The sequence below is a fragment of the Micromys minutus genome, assembly GCF_963924665.1.
Source record: "Micromys minutus genome assembly, chromosome: 25".
Lineage (NCBI taxonomy): Eukaryota > Metazoa > Chordata > Mammalia > Rodentia > Muridae > Micromys > Micromys minutus.
Genome location: NC_137960.1, coordinates 11,467,819 through 11,483,322, shown reverse-complemented (window position 1 = coordinate 11,483,322; position 15,504 = coordinate 11,467,819). Strand labels below are relative to the sequence as shown.

General features: G+C 37.8%; 1 protein-coding gene across 11 annotated transcripts in view; it reads left to right on the top strand.

Moving 5' to 3' along the window:
- The window catches only part of PCDH15 (protocadherin related 15), a gene marked incomplete at both ends in the record, with an annotated part of 610,552 nt that overhangs the window by 473,452 nt on the left and 121,596 nt on the right, over positions 1–15,504 (top strand). For 9 of the 11 annotated variants that reach the window (XM_080938401.1, XM_080938402.1, XM_080938400.1 and 6 more), the window contains 2 exons: positions 11,388–11,497; positions 13,300–13,440. In XM_080938401.1, coding sequence (XP_080794527.1) covers positions 11,388–11,497; positions 13,300–13,440 — 251 coding nt within the window. Of the gene's footprint in view, positions 1–11,387; positions 11,498–13,299; positions 13,441–15,087; positions 15,189–15,504 lie in introns of those variants that run through there. The other 2 variants (XM_080938394.1, XM_080938395.1) reach the window with 1 other exon arrangement.

The following is a 15,504-nucleotide window of genomic DNA, read 5'->3' as shown; positions in this document are numbered from 1 at the left end:
AAGTGTGTTAGCCTCCTGAAGTATGACATTTGATCTTTATCTGAGGATGGCATATGCTGGGATTCACTTTTGCCTTCAGATGGAGAGTAAATATCATGGAAAGGTCAACATGTCTAAGATAGACCATGAAGTCTAAATGTGAATATTGAATATTAGTGGAGAATTCAGGGTCTTACTCAATTTTATGTTAAAAAAATTAGTCAAAGACCGTTATTTTGAAATTTTCCAAAAAAAAAAAAATATGGTGCTGCCTACAAAGATGTAGCTTTAATATTCATTCATGATAGGATATACCAACTTTCATTGTTATATATTTTAAATTTAAAACCATAGACAATTAAAAAATGTATGTTTTAAAGTATAATGTCTCTGAAAAGAAAACAAATTTATAACTATATGTAAGAAAAAGATCAAATATTTCAAATATATTTTCTTAATTTCTTACATTAACCCTAGAGAAATATTCTGTTTCTATTATTATTTAATTTTAATCTATCAAACCTAGATAAAAGATAATTATGCATAAAAACATCCTGACATTTGCAAACTTCAAATACTCCTTACTAAAATATAACCTTCACAATTTCCATATTAAAATTAAAAATTGGTATGCTGCTGATTAATGTGAATTAATTTCATCACTAATGACAGTGAAACTTATATATAATTCATATTTAAACTCAATCTGAACAGCTTTTGTATTGGGGGTTGAAATTAGTATAACTTGATAAAGAATTAATTGTCTACCTTCCTTTATGTAAAAATGAGAATTATAATTTATATTCAAAGATATTCATTTTATATACTATATTATTTAAAAAGTAGAAACGTTTCAAGTGGGAAAAATGTTCTTATAGCAGTCCAGTGTGATTTCATTAGTCAAGAGAATTGCAGTTGGGTTGTGTTAAGGGACATTGGTACCATCCATGGAAATCTTGATCTTTAACAGCAAGGATAAGCTTGTGAGAGAAAAGGATTGAAGAGATGCCAGAAATGATAGGAGGACCTATTAAAACTTCCAAACACAGAGAGTGCTACTGGATAGCTAAAGCTGCTCTGCGTTAGTGGAGATCTATTGTCAAACATGAAATCTCACATTTCCTGAAGATAAACCATATCTTCTTCTGTCAATATCCGAGTCTTTTCTTAAGCACAATGGAGTTTCTCTATGTTTGAGGGAAGGCTTGGGGCCTTTAGAGTGAACCCGTACACTCTCTCTGCCACATGGACCCAAACTTCTTTACATCTTCTGGGGTGCAGATAGATGGTTTACAGTCTCTGTTGAGCTCGCCTCATTTGGAGTTCATTATAGGTGATCTTTCTCTCATTGTGTTAAGTCTGTGGAGTGTCCCGTTTCAAGGTTCTGGGGGGTAGGGTCAGACGTGATGAGCTTTTTAGAGATTCAGGCTGGGACAAACTGTGTAAAGACTTATGAGCAATAAGAAGGACCTTATTCCTCTTGGGGTTCAGGACTCGCCACACGAACCTTCAACATCCTGGCTTGTAGAAGATTAGGTTGTGTGAAGGTTAGAAGTTTCCAGTTCTAGGCCAAGGGATAGTTAAACAGAGAAAGAATTACTCAGGCCATGTATTTGTAAAGCTTGGGTACAGCTCGTATCCCATCATCAGAGGAAAGAGTAGAGGTATTCATGAGTTATGTGCCACTTTATAAATATTCCTCACAATGTGGTGGATTCAAATAGCCATTGGCTATTTCTTGTGATCCATGGGTTGCTTAGAAAGAACTCATGCTGATCCAAGGGTCCATATATCATGCAATCAATAAAAGTCATATAAACAAACAAACCAAACTTAGCATATTAATCACACAGAAGTAACATGCTGCAGGAATAGTAGAGAAAGCCAGAGCTCAGTTAAAGCTCCATGTTGCCCAGGAAAGTGATTTTGATTAAGAGCTGTGCTGGAAAGGGCCTCCCCTGTTCCCCAGTAAAGGTAGTTTTACAGTGTGAAGCAGAAAACCCATAAAACGGAACAGCCAGGAATAGGGCCAATAACAAAATAGATCCATGTTTTTTCTGATGACATTGTGTCAAAGCATATCTCCCTGGTCAGTGGCAGTATCAATGTCCTGAATTGTAAGTCTTGCAAGAAACATTTTTCTTAAAGATTTTAAAGAAACAATTTACAATGCCATGTTTTCTAGTGTGTATCTATAAGAACAAGGAAGCTAAGAACTGAGAGTCTGAACAAAATTTTCCTTAAGTTTAGTCAAACTGGGCAACTTTAAGATTTTTTTTTACCATGTATATACTTTGCTGCCATATAGGACAGTGTATGAAATTTTGGAGGATGCCTGGACATTTCTTCTTGTGTTGCCTCCTGTCTTGATAAATCTGTATCAAATGATTTCACATGCTACCATGGGGCAAACGAGAAACCTCAGTCCTTCTTCAGTGTTAGATGCAAAGCCACATGATACTACCCCAAGCATAATATACTTGGACACCCTAAGCAAACATGTATACCAGGAACCCAGCCCAATTACAGGGGAGTGGGTAAAGCCCCCCTTTCTCCATGGGATGGACAGAAAAATATGTGGCAGTTTTTCTACTGACCAATAAGATTATGCATGATCTGCTTTGGTATCTTTTGGTATATGTATATATTCCATAATGCCAAAGGCTTCCTACCCAGTCTATCTTATGCCCTACCTATTGGGCAAAATAGCAGAAATGATTTGTTAGAGATCATTACCAATTATAGGAACAGTTGTCAACTACATTTCTCCTTTTGAGTGATTATTCGTTCCAGACCTGTTGGCCTAACGCTACCTCAAGAGACAGAGTCCCTGTTTCAGTTCTGCTACACTGAAGATATTTAAGGACCCAAAGATAGATCAATGATTCACATTTGCTTGTAAATATCTAACTAGAGTCTGGACTGATTGCATTTTCTGGAGTCTTTCATAATTTCATAATAAGCCTATTCATTAGGCAAGCCCATCACCACCAAGGTGTTGGAACCACTGTGTCTTCCGTCTTTGATCCATATATTGTAGTCGTCCACAGAGACACAACATGTGTAAATGCCAGGTGACTTGTGTTTGGATGTTAAATGATTTTCCTATTATTCCTTTTAAATTTTCGTGCCAACTTCTAGGTATACTGGCCTCATCCCCTGACAGTGGTATTCATGAATGAAGCCAAAATTTACCTATGAGTGGTAAAAATAGGTTAAATACAATCTTTACCTAGGTGTGACATAGAAAATAAGAGATCATTGAAAACATTTTATATCAGCTTGGTAGACATACTTAGGTCTTGTGTGTGTGTGTGTGTGTGTGTGTGTGTGTGTGTGTGTGTTTTCCTAGTGTACACAAGGCAAACACACCTGATTATGTATTTAAGCAATTTTTTATTAAGTATGACTCATAAGACTGTGATGTCAATAATAGATAAAAATATATGAAGTATCTCCTGTATGCCAGGAATAAGGAAATTAGTGTTTCTTAGTATGTCCAACAAAAGTATTAAGTAATATTGTCTCATTTTATAAACTCTTTAAAATGCTAATAATATGAAGGCCAAAAGCAATTTTCCTGTCTGAAAACCTCATAACATCAGACCCAGAGGTCTACCAGAGTTAAGAAGAAGCATTAGTTGCTTAATTTTGACATCATTATGGTTGGAGAGCCAAATAATGCTAACCAGAGAGGGAGAGGTGTCTACCATTTCTTACACTCCACATCTGAAGACCTTTCCCAAAGGAATTTCTGAGCCTCACCTCATGGACCACAAACATATGAGCATATGTCAGAAAATGAGAAATCTGATAGAATGAATTTCTCCAGAAGATTCATCTAGAGTTGACATTTGAGAACCAATGGCTAAGAGATTCAGATGAACCCCATTAATAAGAATGAAACAAAATGAAAAAAAAGCACAGTTATCTTAAATGACATTTTTACTTTGACAATAGTTTGAAAAATCCTTTGGATTCCTTGTCCTGTATCTTCAAGCTGCAAGTTCCTTGTGAGTGTGAACAGAGCTGAACCTCTTATGAAGGGCTCTACCCACTTGGTCCTTTACTCCTTTTTTAAAATTTATAATTCACCCTGAGAATCATGGGATTCTGATGTCCCTACAGCTTCCTGTCTTGGCACTATTTTTCTTAGTTAAATGTGTAGATTAGGTCACCCCAGCACAATTGCCACAAGGTTACACATAATAGGAGTTCCAGTGGCTGTTTATTTCTTCTCATTTTCATTAAATTTTCTCATAGCAGATATAAAAATGGTTTCTTAATTGGTACTGATTTGCAAATATATTGAATTGCAGCATGACAAAATAAATTAGATTTGTCTCTGTGTAGAAGGGGACAATGGAGCCAGATTAGAACCACTGAACTTCCATGACATCTATTTACAAACACTTTCAAGCCCTGAACCGCACGGCATTTAAAATAATTAGAAGCTTTGTTCAGCACGCATAACATTTACTTTTATTGTTACTTCTTGAGCCCAAATATAAAACAATGAAATAATTGTGCCGTCTCTATTCATACTGTAAAAATAGGATCTAACATTTGGATTCCACAAATTATGTTATTCTGGTATAGTTATTAATATAAATGACTCAGATATATTAAAACATTTCATTGAAAAAAATATAGTGCTACATATTTTCCAAAATAATTAGAAATGTTAAGCAAACTTTAATTTATGACACTAAGAAAAAATTATGTTGTATATTTCTTATGTCTAAATTATTATAAAGCGGATCATCTTCCTGGTTCGTTCTTTAGTTACAAAGATTTGTTGAAAGCAATAAGTTTAGAGTTATTTTGATCAATTTTATTCTGAGCAAACCCCACTGCTGTTTTGATATATTCATGTCATGAAGCAGTATCTAATAAGACAATGACATGTAATATCATATTGTGCAACTACTTGGGAGACTAAAGTTCATGTTCAGAAGAAAGAGGATATCACATGCTGTGTAATAACTTTATGACATTCTGGGAAACGTCATAGGCATGTCATATAACCAGAGGTTTAGGAGGAGAGAAGGAAAAGAAAAAAATAGGGGATTTTGAGATCACCATAAAGGAGAGTTTTTTCTTCCATTGCCTAGGACAGCAACAGTCCTGACTGTGCTCACAGCAGAAGCAGTCATGTGAATACATCACCACCATCCACAGTGTGTGCTGGGCTGGACTGTGGCCTGCTCGAGTCTCTGAGTCAGAGCTCACAATCACACAAGCCATGTGAATTGAGTATTAGTAGCCATTCTAGTGGCTATGGAGTGAGCGTATATCTATGCCTTCCACCCCATTTTCCATGTTAAACAGTGTTCCCACTTTTAAATTCCCTTTCTTTGTGGAAAAAAAAAAAAAGAGATACACAATGGAATATTATTTGGCTGTTAAGAAAAGCAAAATTATAGATTTCTCAGGTAAACAAGTAAAATTAAAGACATTCTGCGTAAGATAACCCAGACTCACTTTTTTTTTTTTTTTTTTTGTCTTTTTAATCACTTTTGAATGTTAACGTTGATCTTCAGATGTGTGCGTTTTATATTGAACATCCACGGAGATTACTAAGGTGCCAAGATAAGCAGAGTCTTTCAAAGGAGGGGTGTGGCATAAAGTTAAATAACAGAACAGGTAGGGTTAGAGCAAAGTAGAGCAAGAAGACAGAACATAGCAAGAAAGAAGGGGAGGGATAACTAACTCTAGAGATCTTTTGAAAAAGCAATAATTAAATCTGCTACAATGAAGGTTTTCTAAACTATATGCATACATACACGTGTAATAGGAGTTTAAATGGAGCTACCCTGTAACAGGGGGATAAAGGCTCAATTAGACTCCCCATGCCAACAAATAATTCCAATATCTGGGATGGGTTATTACTCTTTGAGTTATTGTGCAAGGGAGTCCAATAGACCTTCAAATATCACAGGCCATTAGCATTGCTCTTGTTTACCCTCCAGGAGGAGGGTGAGGCCCTGTGGCTGAAGATTTTACATACTCGAGTCCCAGAACACAGAGAGACCATGCTAGGACCAACCTAGGAGCTTCATCCCTAGTGGCTGAGAAGTGGTATGCATGCTCCTATAGGAGAACAAGTAACTCTCAGTCTTACCCAGGAGTGACCCATGTGATACAACAGTGACTGGCCTTGAAAGAAATACCCAATGGTGCATTAGTGGTACACGTGTCATGGGAGTAGCCAACCACTTTCTGATTGGATTTTAAACTTGCTCCATAAGAGAAAATTCATACCATGTACTGTTCCAGGGCCAAGAACCTGTGGTCATGCAGCTTATCAGCCTTATAAGAAGACCTACGACTATAATTCTGCTAAATGGACTTAGATTTAAACTGACTCCTAATGAGGTGCAGTTTTAACCATAGATTAGTATGTCTTTCAACCCTGATCAGAGCAGTTTATTTAGCCAGTAGTAGTGATTAGCGGAATGAAAGACAAGGGAATGATAATCCCTAAATGGGAAGTCTATACCACACCCCATCGCCCCGTGGCTCAGGGATCCTTGTGAAAGCCTGGGTGGAAGGGTATAAGAGCCATGGCTAATACTACAAAGAGCCAGTGTTTCCTGAGCTCAGCAGAGTGCCTGCACATGCAAACCCATAGCAGCAGTGATAGCCTGGACAAGACACGATGAAGCAAACCCTCAGCTAGAGAGAGAATGGAGATAGTTACAGTCCCTTGCCTAGCCATGGAGGTGTTGGCAATTGATGGTTGAGGGAGAGTCAGTTTTCCTTAAAGGTGGTAGGTTGGCCATGCTCAAGTGCTTAGCCAAATAGTCAAGGGTATGTGAGCAGCACAAACGGGATGTGATGGTTTTGAAATTGGAGCGATGGAGGCAGAGTTTGGTGGAAAGAGAAATCAGAATGATCTCAGGGAAGTGGGGGATACATATAAATAAAGTGTAGTGCATGAAATTCTCAAAAAACCAATAAAAACGTTTTAAAAGAAATCAACCCAACCACAGTGATGCATGCTTGTAGCCCTAGCACACAGGAACACAGAGGTATGAATATCATGTCAAGTGTAAGGGCAGCCTGAGCCACAGAGATTTCTACACCAACTAGACTGTGTATCTAGATACTATCTTTGAAACAATAAATATTAAGAAGGACTAGAAATATTCATTATAAGAAGAATTTCATGTGAATAAGTTAATAATGGAAGATTTGTTCGTGCTAAGCTTTCTGAGGAATCTTTTCTTTTTTTCCTGTAATTAATTGCTTCTGAAATTAAACAGTGCATTTTGATTATACTTTATAGAAGGAAAGGAGAAAAAGATTCACCATAAACTATTAGTCACAGAGTGAAAGTTAAAAAAAAAAACATTAAAATATATGCGTTCACCGATAAATCAAATTTGCTCATCAGAGGCTATTAACAAATTCCCGTTAGTTGTCAAAAGTTAAAAATGCATACAATCCACACTTTAATTTCCCACCCCTTGCATTCGTGGAGTTCGTCAATCAACTACAACATCTCGGTTTTACATTGTCTACAGTTTTACCCCCATTAATCTCCATGGTGGTTTGTACCCACCTCATCCAAACTGATTATACATCTCTGCCAATGCCCATGGGACTTCCTTCCTACTAATTTGTAGTAAATGCATTTCATATTCAAGTTATATCTCACTGCAGAGAGAGAATGTAATTTGTCAAATGATATAACAGATATTTTTCCAGGGCATAGAACAATAATAAAATGGGCATGTCTGCAAATAAATAGAGAAGAATTGAAAATGTTTAATCTAATGTTCACTTATCATGGAGGTCTGCTCAGTTCGAGCAGGAGAAAATTGAATTTTTATAGCAGTGTTTGTTCTGGTAGAGAGATGTGGGCTGCTAGAACAATTAAGGTAAAGGTTAATGAGCTGATATTTGTCTAGAAGTAAATTAGTTTTACACATTTATCACCAAGGAAAAGTTGAAATATGGTATTGGCATACATAAGGTATAAATTCCACTATAAATCTTGTTCTTGCTTTTTTATATATTAATTATTTCTATCCTGATTATTCAGTTAAAGTAGCAAAAATGAACACCACGTGTTTTTTCATGTGTGAATTCTGTTCCTAATATTAATGCCAGGACACTCTTTCCAAATGTGAGATTCATGTGCACATACCTCATAGGGATGGTAAAACTGACCAGTGACAAAAGCATAGAAATTAGCGTACCACATATAGTGGTGACAAGATAAAAACTCAATCTAAACACTATGACCTCTATAAAAATGTTTCTGGTTTTGAAAACTCATCCCATAGTATGAATAATATGTTTTTGTATGTTCAACTTACAAAAGTAGCATATAATATGATGTCACAAATAAACAACTCATTGTTCTAGTCATGAATATCTGCCACAGCATATTCATATCACAATGAACTCAAAGTATAGGAACAACCTCACTAACATGGAAAATTCAATGGACAGGAACCCAGATATGGACTAGTGCTGTCCTGTCTTATGACATTTCACAATGTTTAGTACAATTGTTGACTAAGGATAGTCTCTTCTGAGACTCACATAAATCCCCAGTGAACATGTGAGGTTGGACACACTTCGAGGCTCAAGAACTCGTGCTTAAGATTTGGAAGCATAGATCTTGGGGCTTAGGTTCATTGCAGGCTGGTGTGTAAACATCACTTTTAGCTTGGTGTTATGTTAAGAACTCCCCATAGCTGGAATTATTCAGTCCAAAGAGGGAGACTATCAATAAATTCTATTGGCTGTGGTGAAGGCATAAACCTCAACTTCCTGCCATATGGTCTACTCCACGGTGTCAGATGTCATTCTATTCAGCAAATTGTATAGTCAAGAATGTCTAGTGCATGTAGTTAATGTTTGCTGTTATGTTACTCAATCTCTGGGGTGACTGTCATGTTATTCTGGTTAAGAGTTAATGATGCATTAACTACATGTAGAAGGAAAGAAGTGCTCAAGAGGAAGGATGCCAGGAGGAGACAGTTGACCATGATGTTAAGATTCTGTCTGACTGTTCTGTCTGTCTGTCTGTCTGTCTGTCTCTCTCCTTTTAATCTTCTCCAAGTCCAATTCTAATGGTCACTCATTTAGCAACGGAACTGAAATGAGTGCCTTTATTTTTTATGAAATTAAATACGACAAATTTCTCAAAATTATCAAAGAGCAGTCCACCTTAGAATTTTGTTTAGAAGTGTGCTGTTCTTGTTTAAATAGTACACTAGTGTCATTTGAGGGTCAGAGCATTTTTATTCCCCTGAACCAATACTGTGACAATGTGTAGATCAGTTACTTACAGAATATATTTTCAATAGTATTTCACTTCAGAAATATCAACTTACCATGTGTTTCTTTTACTAATATAACAGCATTAAAATTAATAAATGTAATTGATAAAATCCCAAATAAAAGAGGTATAACATAAAATTCACAGTTCCAAGAAGTGAAATGTGCTTGGTAAGACAGGTGTAGACATATTTATAATATAATTCAAACATAGAGCATCTGTTTTCATTGAATTCATATTATCAGAAATTTTTGTCTCAGATCTGACTTATTAAAAATCTACCAAATAAATAATATTTTATATTTCTAAAAGTTACAGCCGAATTCCTGGATGAGAATGTTGTTGGCCTTTCCTGTGGTGTACCATACAGGAGCACTGAGCTCTGAGTCATATCCCAATTGGCCAGAGAAGAACTATATGTTTATTTGCCCGTCCTCAGTGGTGAAGTAGCTCTAGCTAGACTTTGATGGCCAGAAGGGAAGAACCAATACTGCAAAAAGCACAGAAAAAAATGGGAGAAAGAGATAGGAGTAAATTAAATAAGTGAACTAAACTAAATAAATACCCAAAGCATACTTTCTATCAAAATCATGTAAGTGGATCTTATCCTTGGCCAATTATTGCATATGAAGTGATCGCAGAGACAAACATTAAGTACTAAAGTATTGCTCAGATCCTTGTAGATTTACATAGAAGCTAATTGTGTATAAGAACTGAGCAGTTGGAGAAAAAAATTCATCAAGAGATATGTATACACGCACACACATATATATATAAAATAAAGTGATACACACACATATACACACACATTGATATATATATATATATATATATATATATATATATATATATATGCCCCAGACTATATTTATAGTTAATAATTGACATCACTTCTGTGAGTTAGGGAAAACATGCATTGGGAACAACAGAAGCTATAGGGAAATCTTTTACCCCCACTCCCAGTTTTTATATGAACTTCAAGCAAGCTTTGAAAACTAGTCTTGGGCAACCTTAACAACCATGTAAAATCTTCCATGGTAGTAGGTGCACAAAATTCCAGTGCTGGGAATGTAGAAAGAACAGATCCCTGAGTATTTGGTCTCCTCAAATTTGTCTGTCTAGGTTCAGTGAAAGACTCTCAAAGAATAACATGAATAGTGGTAGAGGAAGACAAGTGAACACATATGCATGCACACCTGCACATGTATGCATACCTCACATACATATGAATACTCATACATACATGTATTTTGGTAGTACACCTATGTATACATATAAACACTCATACATAAATGCATACACATTTGCACATGTATGTACTTACATAGGATCATTGATACCTATGTGTACATACATGTACCCAAGAACACTTATACATACACACATGAACATACTATGCAAGAAATGCCCCCCGAAAAACATACAATGTCAAGAAACACTGATTACAAGGGATCAACAAGGGGCTGGAGAGATGGCTCAACGGTTAAGAGCTTTGGCTGCTCTTCTGGAGGACCTGGGTTCAGTTCCCAGCACCCACAGGACAAGCTCCAATCCTAGGGAATCTGGCGCCTTCAAACATGCATGCAGGCAAAACACCAATGCTCATAAAACAAGGGCTCAACAAGTCTGAAATTGGTCCACATACACAAATCACTTGAAAAAAACTTTCTAAATGTTAGATGTGGAACTGTCATCTTTAACATCCAGCTTTCAAAGATCATCGAAGTAGAACCCTACTAATGCACCCAGTGTGATGAGCCTGCTTATGTATTAATTGGTGTGCAATTCTTCCAGATTTGAAAAACTAGAAGAAAGTGTACTAAATTTTATAAAAGTATTGCTGTTTGTCGGCGGATTTGGGGGTAGATTGCTCCATATTTCTAATTTCACTCTTGAAAAATAAATGTTGCAATGAAAAATAAACATTGCAATGAAGTGAATAGGAAGGAAGAAAATAAGGAAGGAAAGGAGGGAAGAAGGGAGGGAGGGAGCAATAAAGGAAGAAAAGGAAGGGAGGAAGGGAGGGACAGAAACAAGGAAGAAAGGAAGGAAAGAAGGAAGGAAAAGAAGCAAACAAAGGAGGAAATGAACTCCCCTTTTAACCCTGCAGACCTCCTCCTGTAAGTGAGCTGGCTGCCAGAGGAACAGTCGTTGGTGTCATTTCTGCCGCCGCCATCAACCAAAGCATCGTTTACTCCATTGTGGCAGGAAACGAGGAAGGTACGTAGTGACCTTTGCCTTTGTTTTTTCCTCCAAAATCCAGTCAATGTAGAATCAGACGAATTGTTGATTGAACTATTATCCCCTCTACCCTAATGCAGTTTTTACGGTCTTCAGCACAATTGATGACTTGATTAATAGTACAGTTGTGTTCGTTAGTGTCATTGTGTGCCCCTGATTGATGATTAATTTTCAATTATGGAAGCTCTTTATCTTTACTTTGTTGGTGATAGTTTTGTGACATTTCTTCAAAATGGATGACTTGTTCCTTTGACTGCAAGAGATAATAATTATTTCCTAGACTCTCCTCTCCCCTGTGTGTGTAACAAGCTTTACCTCATGTCAGACCAATCCCAAGCAAGCTTTGGGATCTTAGAAAAGTATAAATGTCAAATGTCGGTGCTGACAGACATACATGTTACATATGACAGCGGCCCAATAGCCAAATCAATTATCAGGAATTTTGAGTTTTGTCTCCCAGCTGCCTTTATAATGATTGTCATTTGCTGCATTCTAGGAACGATGTCATCTCCCACTCTCTGCTTCCGTATCTCAGCTGCTGCCCTCTGCTTTCCCTTCTGACACCCAGAGCAGACTGGGGCATTGTGGGTGGCTGAGAAAGCTTAATTAATATGTAACATATTAGTTTATCTGGAGCATTTAATTTACAAGTGAATTTGGATGCCACTTAGCAGTCTGAAATAACAGTCCTGGGACTGTCTGGAGTGTTTCCTGACCTCCTCTCACTGGATTGGCTGCCTGTCTGGGATGCACTCACTGACTGGCTCTTGGTTTTTCCTCTACTGCAGCACCCCCTTTCTGAATGCAATGGAATCTCCTTTCCCCCACTGCTTTCAGATCTAAAAGAGCTGTAACTTCTCAATCTGCTCTGATGCTTGCCCTACCCTTGGGCTTACAGGTAGCAACAAGCCTGTGCTTACCAACTGCTTCCAACACAGTGACCATTTCTTACACTTCATCCATTTGCTCATTCAGCAAATGAATGTCACTGATGTGATAATGAGTCTTCCGTGTGTGTGGAATGTGGAGGAAAGAAACACGGTCTTTATGATCTTAGAATGAAATAGATCATAAATTAATCAACAGATGAATAATAACTGTTAAGCATGTGTGTACACAATAACTGTTAGGCAAATATGTAGAAAATTTTAGGTAATGGTCATTATTACTACAGAGATGGGTGAGGGAAGATGTGGGGAAGGAAGAGGTGGGATTCCATGAAAATAAGCATGTGCCCTCCTTTCTATTTAAAATCCTTACACACCAGCTTAGAGAACAGGGAGGCAAGGGCAAAGCATTTCTAAATGCTCATAATAATAAAGCATGTTGTAAAAGTATCCTAGAAGCCAAATGACAAACATGATCTTTAATGTTCTTAGCCAAGCACCAAAACTGTAGGATTAGGTGTGTGTGGTAGGGGGCAAAAACCCAATACCCAGCTAAGAAAAATGCCATGGGCTTCTGTAAAAGAAGGCTCCTTCTAAAATAGGACCATCTAACACCACAGTGACATGAAGATCACCAGCTAAGCACCTGCACCCAGCAGTCTCAAATAACACAGAACCAAAGCATCTAAACGCACCATTCAGAGAACACATCTTGATAATCTCAGTATCAGTGGTATGCTTCCAGATTCTGGAAGACTATCACCTTTTAAGTTTGAATATTCTTCCGGATGTTTCTTGTGCCTTTGAAATCATAAGCTTTGAAACCAAGGAGCTTTCAAAAGGAATAGCTCCTTGCCATGCAAAGAAACTAATGAGTCGTATGCTGAATTCCAGATAAATTTGGAATCAACAATGTCACTGGTGTCATCTATGTGAACTCACCATTGGATTATGAGACCAGGACCAGCTATGTGCTTCGGGTGCAAGCAGATTCTCTGGAAGTGGTCCTCGCTAATCTCCGAGTCCCATCAAAAAGTAAGCTACCTACGTTGCTTAAGAGTTTGACAGTATTTGGTGGTGGTTTTGCTGTCTTGGGAATGAAATACATATTATAATGAGGCTATCCCTCGAGACTATAGGAACCTCTCAGGTTGCTGCAGAGGAATACCCCATCCATCTTAGCCCAACCGGGGATGAGGCAACAACACACTACTTGTAGACAATCTATAAAGTTCTGCTATTGCTATCTTCACTTGCACAATTCCATCAGTAAACTTTTGCATCTCCCTTTGATAGCCCGTGTCCGTGGCTAACAATACTGCAATGGATGGATGGATAGTGAGCAGTACCTACATGAGAACTGGGGGAAAAGTTTGATTTAGACCTGAATTGGATCCCAGGATCCCAGTTTGATTCTCCCACACCCGTGCCGCCACCACGGTGGAAGAAAAGAATCAACTGCTGACAATTGTCCTCTGGCTGGTACATACATATGGAGGCATGTGTATGTCCAGTGTATACACATGAGAAAGAGAGAAGAGAACGGACTAAAAAAAGTATATTTTCTACATTAGTAATTAACAATAGTTTTCATGTAACATCCCATTTAATTTTCATGCTCTCTATCTGATGATAAGATGACTGTCCCACCTTTAAAAATTAGTTTCAATGATGCCGTGAGGTGACAGTCAGTACATAAAACACATGTGAGTGAAATATTTCGGCTGAAATGGTGAGTGCTGAAATATTTCTTTGACCTGTCAGAGCGATATCCCTCTCATGGAAAGACAATCTGAAGTCAGTTTGTAGAAAGAACAGACAGACATGCTGGGAGATGTTACCAGAATGACAACAAATCCTCACATGTCACACTTTTTCACACTAAGGCAATAAAGCTTTTTATGCATTCTGTTGTTCCTTACAGTTTATAAAACAGTGGTTCCAAACCTGCAAGCCAAAACGCCTTTGGAGATTGAGTGGGATTTTTTACAGGGATGGTATATCGGATATCCTGCCTACTGGGTATTTACATTGTGGTGTTCAAAACAGTAGCAAACTTATAGTTATGAAGGAGGAACAAAAACAAATGTATGGCTGAGGGTCACCAAAATATGAAGAACTGTATTAAAGGTTTAGAGCATTAGTAAAGTTGAGGACCACTAATCTAAGACATTTGCATTTTACCTTGAGACTATATTTCAACATAATAGCAGGGTGTAGCATTCATCAACATCTCTGGAAGGGGAAATGGTGACAGAGTTGGAGGAATTGTTAGGCAGACAGAAAGACAGACAGACAGACACACACGCACACACACACACACAGAGAGAGACAGATACAGAGACAGAGACAGAGACAGGGGGGAAGGGAGGGAAGGAGGGAGGAAGGGGGAGAGAGAGAGAGGGAGGGAGAGAAACTGGTGCTGAGGAAGGGCCAGGGTGAAAAAAAAATGGTTGCTGCACACTTTATTTGCCAAACTGGTGTTGATGTCTATACAGTTACTCATAAAGGTACATCTAAGTCACTTGAAAAGCCAGGTCACACAATACATTTAAAATTAAAAGTATTCAACTCAAAGATAATACTTCACTGCTGTATTTAAATCATCTCAAAATAGTAGACCACTTCCCCCAGATTTTAAACATTTTTAAATTGTTTATGTGTATCCATGTTTCCCTGAATATCTATGTGTGATGCCATGTTCATGGAGAAGCAAGAGGGTGCCAAAGCCTCTGGGACTTCAGTCAGGGGCAGCTGCGAGCCAGTGTGGGATCTGGAACTAGGACCGGGTCCTCTACAGGAGCAGCAAGTGCTCTTATCCACTGAGCCATCTCCCAAGTCTCTTCCTTCAGGTATTAAAATCCTGACAGGAGTCCGTGAGATGGCTGAGCAGGGAAGGGCATTTTCTATCAGTCCTCAGCACACATGGTGGAGAAGAGATTTCTGCAGGTTGTCCTATGATTCCTCGTTGCTGTGACAAACCCTCATAGGCGCACACCCAAGGGTTTAAATGAATGTAATGAAAATTTTAGTAAAGTATAAACATTTATATGTTTTGAGAAAGGAAGAACAATCCTTAGACTATAAACTTTTTGGCTC